Consider the following 15350-nt stretch of genomic DNA (forward strand, 5'->3'; position numbering starts at 1 on the left):
ATGCGATAATCGTATACTGAGTAACAGAATTTTGTTTCACTGTTCAAAGGTACATGGCAATTAAGTTGATTAACTGTTTCACATTATAGTTTTTGTCTGGAGGGAATCTGTGAATGTCCCTTGTTAATACGACATGAATGGGTCAACAGACAAACATGCAAGAAAACCCATGAGCAATAATTATACAATCAGATGCCATAATTGCAGGAAATGTCATGATAAGATGATTGGAAGAGAACAAGGAAGGAAAGGGGAGTCAGGTTGGCGTAGTGGTACTTTCCTCGCCTTCCACCGCTCTGACCCGGGTTCGAATCCCGCCTGGGCCAATATGTGGATTGGGTTTGCAGTCCCTGCCTGATTCCGTGGGTTTTCCCCAGAATATTCTTCTGGGCTTTTCCTCCCACCTCTAAAACTGTAACTTCTTCTCATTGTCTTCTCTCCACAGGTTTCTTCAGGCTTGCGAGCTACAGTGCCTAGGGCGCTTTTGAGGAATCCTTGGTTTCATTACCAGAAATGATGATTAATAATAATAATAATAATAATGATTAAGATTTCGTGACGTGAATCAGCAGATGGGAAACCTCCTTTGATAAGGGAGTAGGTGTGACGAGCGAGATGAAAGAAACTGAGGCACGGGGAGGCTTATGACCGATAAATGCAGAAAGAGGAAAAACGAAGAAACAGACGGGCATAAATATTGGGAAGATCATTTCAATGCAGAGATATATCGGGAGAAGCTCACATAGGCCTACTTGCTATGCTCCGGTGATGGAGTCCGCAGAACTCCCCCCGTAATTGCATCGCATGTCGATATTGTTGAAGGACTGACTAGCGAAATGTCATGGCTGTATGGCTCGGCTGGCGAAGCATAAAAGACCAATAACTTAACATGATAACTACATACGTACGTGCGCATGCAATGAGATAAAAAAAAAATGTCAGTCGAAACGTTTCAGCTGAACAACTTGACTAAAGAAGCATGAATTAGTGTTTAAATTACTTGACCCAAATTTGGTAATTGCTTTCCCGAAAAAAAACCTGCCTCGGAGTCTCTGGTTCGTGTTAATTGTTGGCCTGCTGCCAATTTGACGGAGATGTTATACAGAACATGATTATTGCGTTAAGAACGTTTTCTCTGCAACGATCTGTGAGGTGTGTGCTTGTTTTCGTTATAAGTTTTGAAGGATCCATGTTATTAATTCTTCTTAGCAACACATTTTGAGCAACTTTCTACTCCTCTTAAATGCATAAAACTATTTGACATCGGTTTTTGATAAATTTTATTGCAAAGTGCACTCCGGGCAGAGCATACTGTTCGAAACGTTGAGTCCCTCCGGTTCTTTTCAGAACCACACATACTCAGAAAAGAGATTTATTCACATGGTGCTACCTCAAACTTATCTTGTCTTAAAGTGCACTTCTTTAAACATTTAAAAATGTTTCCATGCTTCTCGGGACAACAGGTGGCGCTGTTGATGTGATGTCATTTCAGAAAGACACTAAAGGGGTGTTCTATTCAAATTGTGAACCCGAAATTTGCTCATTGAAAACATTTTGTGAGAAAGGATAACTTACTGCCATGTTCTTATACGCAACAGCTAACCACCAAAGAAAAAGAACCAGAAAAGCGAAATATCCAAAATTCTAGCAACTTCCTGTGCAGAAATAGCTGTAACATTGAGGTTTCTGCCTGGAATGACATCACAGTTTTGTTCACGAATATGGTAATTTACATTAGCATAAAAATCCCAAAAGAATCAAAATACCTTCAAAATGACAACAAGGTTAAATTGGATGCAACTGTGCATTTTCAAGGATATCATTTAAAAATTACATTACATGGGCCTTTAACTGTTTGAGGATATTCCATTTCAATTTGATTTATGTAGCATCGAGAGGAACAACACTAAAATAATGATGTTGTCGTTACTCGAGGATATGTAAATGACATCACCAAAAGGGGCTCTAATTGTCAACAAGAAGACCTTTTCATCTTTAAATTTAGGAGTGTGGGCAGGATGCATAACTTGTCGATTATTTCGCTTTTAATTATTTGGAACAAGTTTGATTGGTTAGTAAAATACCGTGAATAATTCATCGTCTGTCATACTTGCTAATACTTTCGGAGAGTAACAGGCAAACGTTTTGTATCGTAGCCGCTGGAAAATGGAAAAATCGCAGTGTCCTTTGTGAAATATTTGTCTTTTTGGTGGTATCGTACGAACTGAAATCGACGTACCGCGGTTAGAGCACGTTCGTCGAATTCATTGGAGCGATGCATTGTTAGTGGCGGGCGGAAGGGTCCGTGCAGGCACCGGTGTAGACAAGGCCGGTACGGCTCAATTACTCAGGCTGCCGTCGGTCGTGGTTCTCTGAAAATGTCATGGCAATACAGAGAATATTCCGAAGGGTGATTTCACAAACCGAAGTCTAATGTCGATGCATAAATTATTGATGTGTCTGGCGACCTTCATGATATTACAGAGCTGGGATGGCTGCAGATGTGTAAAGAGCGCTGTCTTTTTAGTAAAAATTATGAACCAAACCTTGATGTATTTTCCAGTCCCTTTTGGAGGTCAAAGCAATATGATGGCGTGGCCGTCATTTTGGTGTGATGCGTCGCTCAAAGACATATTAAAATAGTTCTCATGCATTTGTTCGTTTCCAATAATGAAACCACTGAAAAACAAAAGAAGAATTTTCAAAACTCATATTACACTTTCGAGAAAACACTGAGTGACAAATGCATGCACAACCTTTTGATCACGAAAAACGATTTCGTCAAATAACACTCTTTATTCCACAACATCAGTCGTTTTTTTGAAAATCACCTACATTTCTTGATTTCTTCTAAATGACAGCAAGTCAGACGGAATAATTTCACGGGGTGTTTAGTGTCAGTACGATCTTTAATCCAAGCAAGCTTTTTGACAATAATTCGGTAGGTTACTTTTGGATAAATGCAAAATGTTCCTATATACCTTTAAAGAAAATGCGCTTGAAAACTGCGTTCCGCGAGCGCGTATAAACTCAATCAGGTCCATTTTAAAACTACAAAGTAAACGCCAATGGGAAAAGGGTTTGCAGCGTGAAGCAGCTGATATGCGCACTAGAAGATAATTTTTGCCAACCGAGGGAAAAAGGCGGGAAACCATTGATCACAAAATCATCTCTAAAAGCATTTATATTTCTTTTATTCATGGGCACACCACTCGTTCCACGTGCAGTGCAGGTCGTACCTTGGGGAGGGTCGCGTTTCACAACGCTTTCAAGTCGAGAGCGGAACCTGTCGGCCGCTCTCGGCCGCTGAGTGCTGGCCACTCTAAACCGTCTCTTCAAAAAATTCGAGAAAATTTAACATTTACGTATCGCGTGTATTGCATTATATCAATCTGTGTAAAGATAGACAGTGAATTCAGCCACTGCTTGGTAATTATTACCTAACAAAGAGTTGCCTTGAAAAGTACACTTTCGTTTGTGAATCGCCAAAATTATAGTGTTTCATATAATTTGTTATGTCTGGGTCCCAAAATATCCACATAATGTCTAACTATTTGATGACAGGTCCCGCGCTGTATTTGCTAGTAACAAACATGGCGAACCTGGCGAACACTATTGAGGCAACTGTATGAACAGAAAACAAACATGCGTGACTTGACTCACGATGCGCTCCAAAGGCTCGGATTTTGGGGACCACAAATCTACACCCAGACATTCCTTCTCGCTGTAATTACACCAAAAACAGCAAATTTTCAAGATGTAGTTATGTGGACGTTCCTATTCTACTTATTAAAGATCTCTCCTGCTAATTAATTTCGTGGACTAAAAACGCGGTTTGGATTCCAAATGGGCGGATTCTCTTGAAAGTTACAAGTATAACTTGAGATGTGTTTAGAAGAAAAACACGTCTGTTAGATGGTCAGGTGGGGGTACAGCGTGCTTATTCGCATTCCACCTCTAGTTGGTAGTTCGAACCTAGACCCGTTGGCGAAATATGGATCGAATTTTTCAGCTCCAGAAGCTTGATCTTGTGGGGTCTCCCTCAGATTTAGTCTTTGAGTCTTTATTCCCGCAAATAGGGGTGTCCTCATCTTCTCTGACTCTTTGAATGGTTCCAAGCATCATAGTAATGCATTGTTACACCCGCATGCAAGTTTAACCATAAGAAGTATTTTCAGCGCTTATTTATCTCGCTTGGTTAGTTTGTGTCTACGATCCAAACGACTCGCACTCTTCGTCTCAATGCAAAAACTGCAACATTTAGCTGTGTGATATATCCATACTGAATTTGCAGGCCCATCGTTAAGCCCCCCCCCCACCCCCCACCCCGGCTCTAGGCAAAAAAAAACCATAAGCATAACAAGTATGTGTATTTGTGGGGGTTTCGTGTGTAGTGTCTCCTAGCTGGTACTGGCCCACCCTAAAAACCCGGAATTGGCAACGGGGCTGTGAATTGGACCTGTCAAGTGGTTATAAAAAGTATACATGTAGCCTACACATACAACATCGGCAGCTGTTGCAGTGCAAACTTGCCAAAATTCAAAAATAGAAATCGGTGTGTGATACTTACGGGTTATTCTATCCTTTTTGGTCCTTTTATCTTTTATTTTTTCAGCATCATGTTACCTTTAAGTATAGGAATATTATTTTTTGTTTAAAGCAAGAATTTGCAATTGTAATATGCGAAGATCTTCGGATATCTGTATCTTGTAAAATAGATAGCGATGCATAAAACCGCACTAATGACTTGCACCGCAAATCATTCTCGTCCCCACCTGCGCTCCCACGGCTAATTGATGACTTCTTGTATCATTGATGAGATGTATCAAATATCAATTTCATTACCCAGGGGCCATGATTTCTTTCGATAATAGAAAAAAATGGTGGTTCCACATCCTTTTCAAGTCTTGCACTGAAGTGCTGCACCTAGCTTCTTAGCACCATGCCGATTTTGAATTGAAAATTTGATGTCCTTTTGTGGTTTCGAAAGACGGTCGACAGTGGCTGTTTAATGTCGATACGTCATGGTCAGTTTTGTAGCAAACAGTCGTAGAAACAGCCGGTGCTGGAAGTGATCTGGCGCGATTGATTTTGTGACAATGCGCAGTGCAACAGTCCAGCATTATTATGCGAAGAGTGAGGATATCTTACATCACCGGTAGCCAAAACTCAGTATATTTTTTTTTAATAAAGAATATAGATTTTTAAAGTAGTCCTTAAAATAACCCTCTGTTTCTCTTTTTTTTTATCTTTACCAGCGCTCCATACAAAAGCTGCCCTTCATACACCGGTCGTTTCCTTGTTATTGGTTGTTATAACAACAAGCAGCACTGGGACGAGCACAGTTACCGGGGCCTAGTATGTCTGCACAGGTAAGACACGTGATCTCTGACGTCATAGTGACCTTTGACATCCACAGTGACCTTTGACGTGAAGGGAGTGCGCGTTTAGTTCTTATTTCCTATTTTAGCTGGGTAGTTCATTCAGTATCCACTGGTCTCCCATGAGACCCAGTAATGAGAAGATAATGAATTACAGTTTTAGAGGTGGGAGGAAAACCCCAGAAGAATATTTTGGGGGAAACCCACGGCATCAGGTACGTCCACATTGGCCCAGGCAGGAATCGAACCCGACTCCATAGATTCAGCCCTTCCCCCATTTGATTTTTTCCGTCTGAATTTTTTTCAACGATAAGCATAGCCTATAGTCCATGCAAGTTTGCAGCAATTTGCGTGTCATCATAAACAAATAATAACATTTTTCCCATAGTCCATTTGAATTTTATCGCCTTTGACGATGTTTTTTTTTTTACCAAAATGTCAAAGGCACGTACACTTATTCATATAAGACAGAACGAATGATCGACAATTTTGGACTCCTGGTGTGCATGTGCGAGTTTACCAATAGGATATATTAATTTTTTCAATGGAAAAAAAATGAGGTCCCGCCGAGACTCGAACTCGGATCGCTGGATTCAAAGTCCAAAGTGCTAACCATTACACCACGGGACCGCTCATATATTATTAAGGCATTGGATATAGTTTGATCATACTAAGCGAAATATTCTACCTAAATAAAAGCCAGTCGTTGGTCATCAACGATTTCTCCTATGCATTCGTTCTGACTCAATACTCTATTTAAATGATGTTCGATTCCACAATAGATGACTTTACATGATGATAACAACTCTTTGCTAATATAGTCTGTACTTCAGACTTTTTAAAATAGATTTTAAAAGGCTGCGGTATTTCTTTATCTGTACTTCATAGGTCGCCAACCTCCGCAAGACTGTGGAGCAGCTTCGAATGGAGGCTAACATTGAGCGCGTCAAGGTATCGCAGGCTGGGGCCGACCTCTTGGTAAGTTAAAAAAAAAAAAAAAGCAAGCAACAATTTGAGACCCAATTTTTTTTTTGCTTCTTGGATTGTTGGGTTGTTTGTTGGGGTGTTTGTTTGTTTGTTAGTTCATTTTTTTTCTCGTAAGTCGTGGGTGTGTTACTAAGATGTCACGCGTGATCATCTCCGCAATGAAAGGTCATTTTTTTAAAGTTTGGTGAATGGGGACATGTCGACCAAAACAAAGTTTCATCTAACAAATTAGGTGCGGGGTGAAAACCAACATTCAGACTAGACTTTCAGTTTTTGAGATTGTTTCATTTTCGCTACAGAGTTTTGTCTATAAAATCTTTTAAAACTGATATAAAATACATTTTACTGAATAATTTGTTTGTGCTGTGTTGTGTTTTTGCCCATAAAAGCTCGCAACGCATCGGATCTTGGAAGCTTTGGGCCAACGAATTCGTGATAATGCAGATCGAGTCTTGTGATTGTGTTATGTAATTTCTGGAAGTAGTAGTGTTTTGATCAGCTTTTTTTCCCCAGTGAAATGATGGGGCTGGACTACCGATACTTTTGACAAAGTTTGGTAGAAATCGGTCAAAATATGTAGGAGCAATAGACAATGTCAGCGTTTGTTACTAACTTACTAACTAACTAACGGAGAGACAAGATGATTTATACCAGCAGCTAACGAAAAAGGTCACAGTGACTTATTTTGTGATACATTTATCCCAAGTTTCATTCGTGTGTTTATCCTTTCAGGCATATTGTCAAAATAACTCGCAAGAGGACTACCTTGTCTTAGGAGTGCCCCCCAACCTAAATCCCTTCAAGGAGAAGAAAGCATGCACGATTTTATAAGATGACAATAGTAATTCTTTCATTTTACACTGTACATTTTTTCATGTTGTCAAACAGCACGGTACACTCATCACCCTTGATTTCTTACGAGTAGTATAAGTGGTACTTTAGTTCAACATGCTTTTGGCAAAAAACAAATATCGTTATGATATAAAAAGCGTTCGCACACTATGAACTGCTGTAAATTTAAATAATGGATTTCCATCACCAGTAAAATTTAATCGAATACAAATCTCTCCAGGAATTCAAGTAGAGGCTGGTGAGGTATTTTTGCTCTTATTTCTAGTGGTACTTGATCGTCTTTTTTTTCAGATATAGGGGCAATAATTGCTTTGTAGAAAGTAATCAATACATTTGCTGGTGGTCTGCTTTTTGTTATAGAAAATGTATGACATTTTAGAATTTGTTGGAGAATTTGTCAACGAAATGCATTTTTAAGAGAATAGCTTTTGCAACTCCTTTTTCACAAAGCGCTCGATTTGAAAGACATAATAATTATATCAGATTTTTTTGCTTCGCACTTGCACGTTTCCGTTCTAAATTAGATATATAGATAATCAATACGTAGCGTATATGGATTGATGGATCGATACATTGATCGATAGACGATCAACCAGTTGATCGATATATTGATTGATTGGAAAATGTGTATGGATATATCAATTTATTGATCGGTGAACTGATAATCAGTCACCGTTGCCAAAATACGCTTCACGCTTTCACTTTAACTTGATGTATTTTCACTATTTACAAATTGTGCGGTTATAAATAATAATGAATTGTTTCTTGATATTATTTCTGTGAACGTGTTGAACGTAGGCCTGTACCATCTTTGCTTATATTATTTTCGTAGCTGATAGGTCTGGGAACGAGGTTAAATTATTTGCCGAAAAAGGAAAGAATACACCTAAAAATTAAAGATATTATAGCACTCAATATTAAGTGTAAATAATACGGTTTTGGTGAATTTAGATACATTAGATAATTATACCAGCTATTTCGACTGTGTTTTTTTGGTCAGCAGTTCCTTCTTTATCAGATGGGACCACTGCAGATAAACACACGATCTTGTCGCTTCACACCTTTTTACACGGATATCGCAAAGTGATGTCTGAATTGAAACCAATGCGGCAGCGAAAGATGGTTTCCCAAACGAAATTTCGTTCGTTTAGATATTGGTTGGATTTTACTCACATTAGAAAACCCCCGTAGCCCAAAATGTCATGATTATGTTTTTATTAACTGCACATCGATCAAAGGTATAGTAATACAAACGAATTATTTATTTTATATGTTTGGTATTGTTTTGGTAAAAAAGAGACGTGCATTTAGTCGGTTTCTATTGAACGTACTGTCAGAGAAATACATGGGCGCTAGAACAATTGGTTTTGAATTTATAGTTAATTAAAACCTTTGCAAAAACTTATCACTCGAGAAAGTTTTCAATTATAAACAGTGAAAAGATCCTACTAGTTGTTGTGAAAGGAATGGCCTTTATTTATATATTGGTTAATAATATTTCGATGTTACCAGATGAAAAGGAGAAAAAAAAGTCCGGCCTTATTATTACTTTTCTCTGGTTTCAGTATAATAGTCGGTTATTGCCATGGATTTTTGACAGAGATATTGGACCAAATGGTGGAACTTGAAGGCCTAACTTTTTCGTCTCGTAGAAGTTCTCAATTTTACAGATAGATGACCTTTTAATGAAGTAGATGGCCTTTAGAAAGGCACTGCTCAGTGCAATGGATATTACAGTTACTTTTTCCAGACATCAAACAGCCGTTACTGACATGCTGTATGACTTTAACGGCTGTTTCATGTCGCGAGTAAGTTTCATATTGTTGATCAGTATTAATGGCAATAGTTTTGTGTGCATTATAAGGAACTGGGAGCTTTTGTATGTATTCATTATTTTGAAATCTCACAACGCGATATATGGCAGAAGAACAATATGGCACCGCCCAGTTCTCGATTTGCATTCATGCAAAAATTAGACTGTAGACTCATTGTTTTGTTTTGAACAATTTGCATAATACGAGACTAGGGTAAGTCTGGTCCCAGACCAACTTGGTCTGGTCTCCTGTAGAGGACATGTAGGATGTCATCTGAGGCAATTATTTTGGCGAAATGGATGCTTTTGCAAATCCAATTCACATGTGCAGTCGGTCGATCAGTCAGTCAGTGAGATAAGTATAGTAGGGATAAAAAAAAAACAATCATGTTCTGATGATTGAATACCGATTCATCATGATGTCATATATTCGGCACGTACTAAAGGCTCAAAGTACCGCTTGCTAAAATGATCACTGCAGCCTAATGTGAACGACAACATTTAGGAATAAAAAAAAGTCCTCATGAAAATAGTTATTATGTCTAAAATATTTTTAAAACACACAAGTATACATGTCGGTAGTTTTTATATATCACATCTCTCAAAAGCAAGTCTATTTTAGGCGTAGATTATCCGTTCCGTTTCAGTGGAAAAAAAAGGTAACTCAATAAATTTTACTTGGAAAGTGATTGTATCTTTTTATCGGTGTTTTTTTGTTAGTATCGTTTCCGAACTTTTCTGGAGAATTTTTGACTGGTATTTTCGATATTACTTTTATGAGCTTTAAAAATAAACGAGACATTGGAAATCGTCGCTGAAACGTAGACCGATTTCAAATTAATACAATTAAGACCCCGTGACCCGTGTTTTCAAGTGCCCTAGTTGCGCATGCAAACATTGAAGGAACGTGAGCCTTCTTACGCCACAAATTTCAGTGCGCCAATCATTTCCAGAAATAGAGTCGGAAACTTCGAAGAGCTTAATTGTGTCCAGTCGGCGTAGCCTGACCCAAATTAAATACATATCGTCGTGTGCCGTTAATAACCGTGGTAAGTTCTGAGGATAATTTCACAACTAACGATGGAGAAAGAAATGAAACAATTAATGCAAATTATTGTCGTTATCAGACACTAAATTGTCGGCAGCATCACAACAATTCTGGCAATTTTCATTTTAATCGCATATAATTGGTATGCTTTGAAAGGCTTTTGGAATTGTTCCTGAGGAAGTGCCTTCAATAAAAAAGCAACTGACGCTCAATCCTTTGAAATAAAATTCGCCTCAATTCATAAGCTTCAGACAATAATACAGACACAGACACACACGCACGAATCCTCTCCTAGCTCGGAGAATGTCACTCCGTTGGCATGGCAACGGCTTTTATTCATGCGTGTGCTCCGAGACCGTTTCTATGGCGTTCCGGCAAGGTGGTGTTTGTTCGCACTCATTGTTATCTCGGCGGACGGTCGGTCACGCGTTTCTCCGGCGCGCTTTTACATCCCTCACGTTTGAAGATGCGACGCCGTGTCTAACAGGTCCCTCCATTAATAAATAAAGGAGGGAAATAATAAATGTTAATGGCACGGCGATTAATTCTTTAGGTGGGGAAGTGGCGTGGAGCGAACAGCAGCTATACTAACCGCCATTTTATTTTTAGTCTTGGTTTTAGCTTTTCCTTTTTCACTTCCCTTGCTGGAAGATGGGAGTCCTTGATTAAAAAAAGTTAATTCATTCGAGGATTGAGTATACAGCTGAGTGCAAAGTGGGAGAAGACAGTTGGAGAAAAAAAAACATGATTTGAAGACTTGGTAAAATATCAGTTGCGGATCCAGGTTTACAAAAACGCAAGTGGATAAAAGAAATTGAGTTCCATATAGGCCTACTGGCCCCCGTTTCTATTGCTTGCCATATCCAGCTGGATCCACCGCTGAATACGTCAATGAACAATGTGAAAGGCCTGAAATTAGCTCTGCTCTGCAAAAAACACTACATTCTTTTCCGCAGTAGCAATACGAAGGGGAAACAATTAAGGAATGCCGCTAAGGCAAACATCAACAAAGAAACACGTGAAGAAGGTATGTCGACAAAACAAGCCAGTTTTGCAAAGAATTCGGGAGAAAATTCCAATTATATACTAAATGAAAGGGTTGTTTGTGAGGCAATGAACGGCAGGATTGCAAGTAGAAGCCTATTAAGATGGAACAATAAAGGAGGCGGAGGTCGCCAACGGAAACGAGACAGACAAAGGGCCTCATTAGCTTTTTTCGTCCCTTCTTTTTAGTCTTAGCACGTGCGTCATGCGTATAACTTTCACTGTCAGTTGACACTGGGTTTCTAGTATCAAGGTTGCTTCGGAATAAACCACCTCAAACCAGCCTGTTGGAAGTAACATCAGTTTAATCGGTAAGAACTTAGACTTGCTTTCTCCCCTCAATAGATGAACGTAACAGCTAGGTTTTGAATGAATTGCACAAGCAGGAAGGATATGTGTGACCCCTGAGAAGGGGTGTTGGTGCAGTATTCATCAAGACAAGAAGACAATAAAAAAAATAAACAGATTGGACAGAATTGAGGTCTTCAGGCGCCATGTTTGTTTCGTGCTTACTGATTACGAAGTAAAGTTAGGCCTAAAGGGAGAATGTCCGATTTGACTTTCCAATTTTTGAGATTTTTTTTTCAATCTTGGATGTATTCTGATGCCATGCCACGTTTTACCACATGTAGGCCTAACATCAGGGGGGTTCAATCATTGCAAATAAGTAGGGATTTTCTTTTTTAAATGTCCGCAAATCGGAAAGAGTTCCATACCCGGACATCACTGGTCTGAAACATTCCCAAGTGTTTTTTTTTTAGTAAATGCTTCAGTATTTTCCCTGCTAAATCTGACTATTTAGGACATGTTATCGTTCTCTGATGGCTGGTAAAAAAAAACTGCAGGGAAAATTAGTGATGTCCATGTGTGGATTTCTTCCCCAAAAATCGATGTAGGGCCTATGCAGTTAAACTTTCTTTAGTGTTGATCCATGTTCCTACATATTAACACAGTTGATTTTCTTCTTTTTTCAGCGAAGGTATTGTACAGAAAGCACGATGGATAGATCAAAGCAACCCGTACAAGTTTCTTCACAGGTATGCGGAAATTAAAATTGCAGAAAACAACATACCCTGTTGTTTTATTTCTGCATCTGTTTTGGGAAAGATTTCCATATACGAAGTTCACTAATTTTCCTCTGTATTGACTAACAAGCCCCCAGATAGCAATTTCATGTCATCAAAGTCAATTGAGCAGTGAGAAAATACAAGCATTTTCTTAGAAAACACTTAAAATTTTTCAGTCCAATCTCATAGGGTTTGTACCCAGGGTGTTGAGTGAACTTCGTATATGGAAATCTTTCCCTGTTTTGTTATGCACATTTTTGGGGGGAAAAAGAGAACAGTTTTTGCTAAAAGGCACATACCTAAAAAACAAAAATATCACAATTTTAGTGATGACGCAGAAGACAAAATTCACTTTATTAAAAACAAATGAAAACTGTAAGTGAGCTACAGATCCTTGTTGTTCTATAAGTTAAGCCTAGTTTGAAAATTTGGGATACTGTATATGAGAGTCCCAAAACTTAAGAAGGTAAAAACATGCAATGCAATAAAATATAGCCTGGCGCATGAAACAACCAGTCCAACAGTACACCCTTTTAGTACTGCATCAGTCAACTGTGTCAAAAGAAACATCTGATACCTGGTCTCCATTTCTACACATTCTCTATGTCTACACATAGTCAGGTCACCAGACTACTAAAAATCCATCTTTTCAAAAAGTTGGCCATGTACCAGTCTAGCCTTAGGTCTGGGCTTCAAATTGAAATCACTCAGCTTCATTCTCAGGTGCACAATGTTGAAGAAAAGTCTCCTTTAAAAAAGTGAATTGAGACCTCAAATTTGGCTGGTGAAATATTGGCTTTTGCCTAATATGAAAAATATGGATACTTTTGTCAGCTAAAGAGTGAGTAAAGTTGGCCTGATTTTGTTTTGTATGTTTTTCTGCACTCAAGGTCCCAGGCTGAGTTAAGCCCAGCGATATAAGCACTGCTGAAAACCGCTTTGATTTTGTCTCTTTCAATTTGGTATGACTATTTTTTTTCTCTCTCTTTTTGGGGCCCCCCTTGACTCCAGATCAGCAAACTCCGGAAGGTGGTGGAACAACTTCGCAAAGAGGCCAACATCGACCGCGCCAAAGTATCTGAATCGGGGTGGTTCCTTGCGGTAAGTAGGCTAAGTAGGCCTATAGGTCTACAAAGCTTATAATCAAGACTTATCAGAGGTGCCCATTCCGCCCAATGGCGACGGGCTCATTATTTGAAAGTTGGAGTTTTGGTAAAAGGACATGCATTTTCTTTTCAACTGTGTTTTACAATTGTAATAATTGACCTATCGCCGTTTGCGAGTTAGCCACGCCCCTTAGACAAACCCTATGGGATTCTGTACGTTAAGTTTTGTTTGTCTCAGATGTTGCGCGTTCCGCGTCCATTTGTATATCATGTAATTGGACATTTCACAAACTGCGTTGACGCGATTCTACTGCGATAGGTTTATTGATTGAGTTGTAACAAATTAACTTTTTTGTCACAGTCATTAAAAATGATCCAATTTTCTTGCCGTTATTACGTGACGTACTTCTCTTTTAGTTTCAATTTCTTTAAATTCATTTGTTTATTTATTAACCTATTTCTTTGGTTGTCTTGTTTTAATTTATACATGTAGTTTCGATTTTTTTTTTCATGCCAGCTTTGTTGAAATTTCGTGTTCTTTTTTTTTTTTTTTTTTTGCATTCCTTTCTTTTCATTTGTATAGGATTACTGTGACATGTGCTATCATAAAGACCCGCTGCTTCCTGGGGTCATGACCTATAACCCCTACAAGGAGAAGAGGTCATGTGAAATCGTCTGAGAAAAAAACTTAAAAGAGTTTCCGTCCACATCTATACAAGCACAACAATGAATCCTGAATTAAATTAAGCCTTTCGATGTTAATTGAAATAATGGTGTCTTTTTAGTGGACGGAACATATAGAGGCGTTTATTGTAGTGATCGCTTACCAAATAAGAATTGACAAAGATGCTATTGGTAAACCCATTTTATTAATATTGTGTATGACTGTCTGTAAATCTGAGAAAATAAAAAGTTGTTTTATACCTTGTTGAAATGGAATTAATACATCGGATTTGAGAAATATATATCAGAACTATGACATGCATCAATTTGTGCCGAGTAATTCCCGTGCCTTTCTTCACACACTTGACATTTGGAAATTATCGGCAACATAGCAGACTGAAATTTCTTTCAACTGCTAAAAGCTTTCATTCAGCTAGGTTCTGTGTTGTGTATTTGCTTGATTCTGCCATTATTCTCGGGCATGGAAATAAAATCTTGCAATGCGATAGCCTCTTAAGTTGAACATTTCTGTTCATGGTAGTAAAGGAATCCAGCCCGTTGCCACAGCAACGGATTTACTGCAGATTTAATTTCTATGTACAATTTTTAAATTGGGGCAAATAAAAACGTAAATCACACAAAATGAAAGTCGAAATGAACAGCAATTTTTTTTCTTCAAATACTGTTTGTTGCACTTCTTTAATAAATTCTATACAAAGAAATAGAACACGCACACATGCAATATAGGTACAAGATTTACAATTTCGTCTTCCAAACATAAATAAGGCACATACAGTGGCTATGTAGTTTTAACTTTTAAGGGCGTGCACAGAAAAGGCTTTCAGCCAAAAATAAGGAAAAAATATTGCAACCTGACGCCACTTCAGCGGTTGTGTACAAAGTATATGGAGAGTCAAGAAAATTTTCTAAGTAGTTCCTAACAAAATTGGAAATGTTTCTCAGTCCCAGATTCATGTCTTATCATCATTTTTGCAATGACTGACCTTCATTGAGATGATTAATGAAGAGAAAAAGTGGCGTCAGGTTGCAACATTTTGTTTCCAAAAATAATAAAATATACATCACGATTGAAGTGAGCTAATACTTAGGCAAGCATTATATTGTATATCCTCTTTGGCAATGAATGATTTCTTTATTTATTTTGATTCCACAACTAGCAGGAATAGACTTCCTTTTGCAGATTGTTTACCATTTTTCAGTCAAGAACAATTTAGATTTTTTCCCAAGTTTCAGGGAAGTTCTGCACTGGAACAATTGGAAGTCTTAAAGGAAAACTCAACAGAATCAATCTTCGAGAGAGTGTTGTTTTGGATTTTCAAGACCATTTCTTGAAATTTGTAAAACTGAGAATGTTTTGGCTAAATTTCA

The 15350-nt window shown here is 38.3% G+C and overlaps 1 protein-coding gene and 1 non-coding gene across 2 annotated transcripts; one reads left to right on the forward strand and one right to left on the reverse strand.

Moving 5' to 3' along the window:
* Positions 1–5939: 5939 nt before the first annotated feature.
* Trnaq-uug lies at positions 5940–6011 on the reverse strand. The gene has a single exon. It is a non-coding gene; the product is annotated as a tRNA-Gln (tRNA).
* Positions 6012–11205: 5194 nt separating this feature from the next.
* Positions 11206–14690, forward strand: LOC119737876 (guanine nucleotide-binding protein G(I)/G(S)/G(O) subunit gamma-7-like). Its single transcript, XM_038212513.1, has 4 exons — positions 11206–11436; positions 12100–12162; positions 13204–13293; positions 13882–14690. The coding sequence occupies exons 2-4, from the start codon at positions 12124–12126 to the stop codon at positions 13975–13977; spliced, it is 225 nt and encodes a 74-aa protein (XP_038068441.1). The 5' UTR covers positions 11206–11436; positions 12100–12123; the 3' UTR covers positions 13978–14690.
* The last annotated feature ends 660 nt before the right edge of the window (positions 14691–15350 follow it).

Source organism: Patiria miniata, unplaced genomic scaffold (genome assembly GCF_015706575.1).
Source record: "Patiria miniata isolate m_02_andy unplaced genomic scaffold, ASM1570657v1 HiC_scaffold_3, whole genome shotgun sequence".
NCBI lineage: Eukaryota > Metazoa > Echinodermata > Asteroidea > Valvatida > Asterinidae > Patiria > Patiria miniata.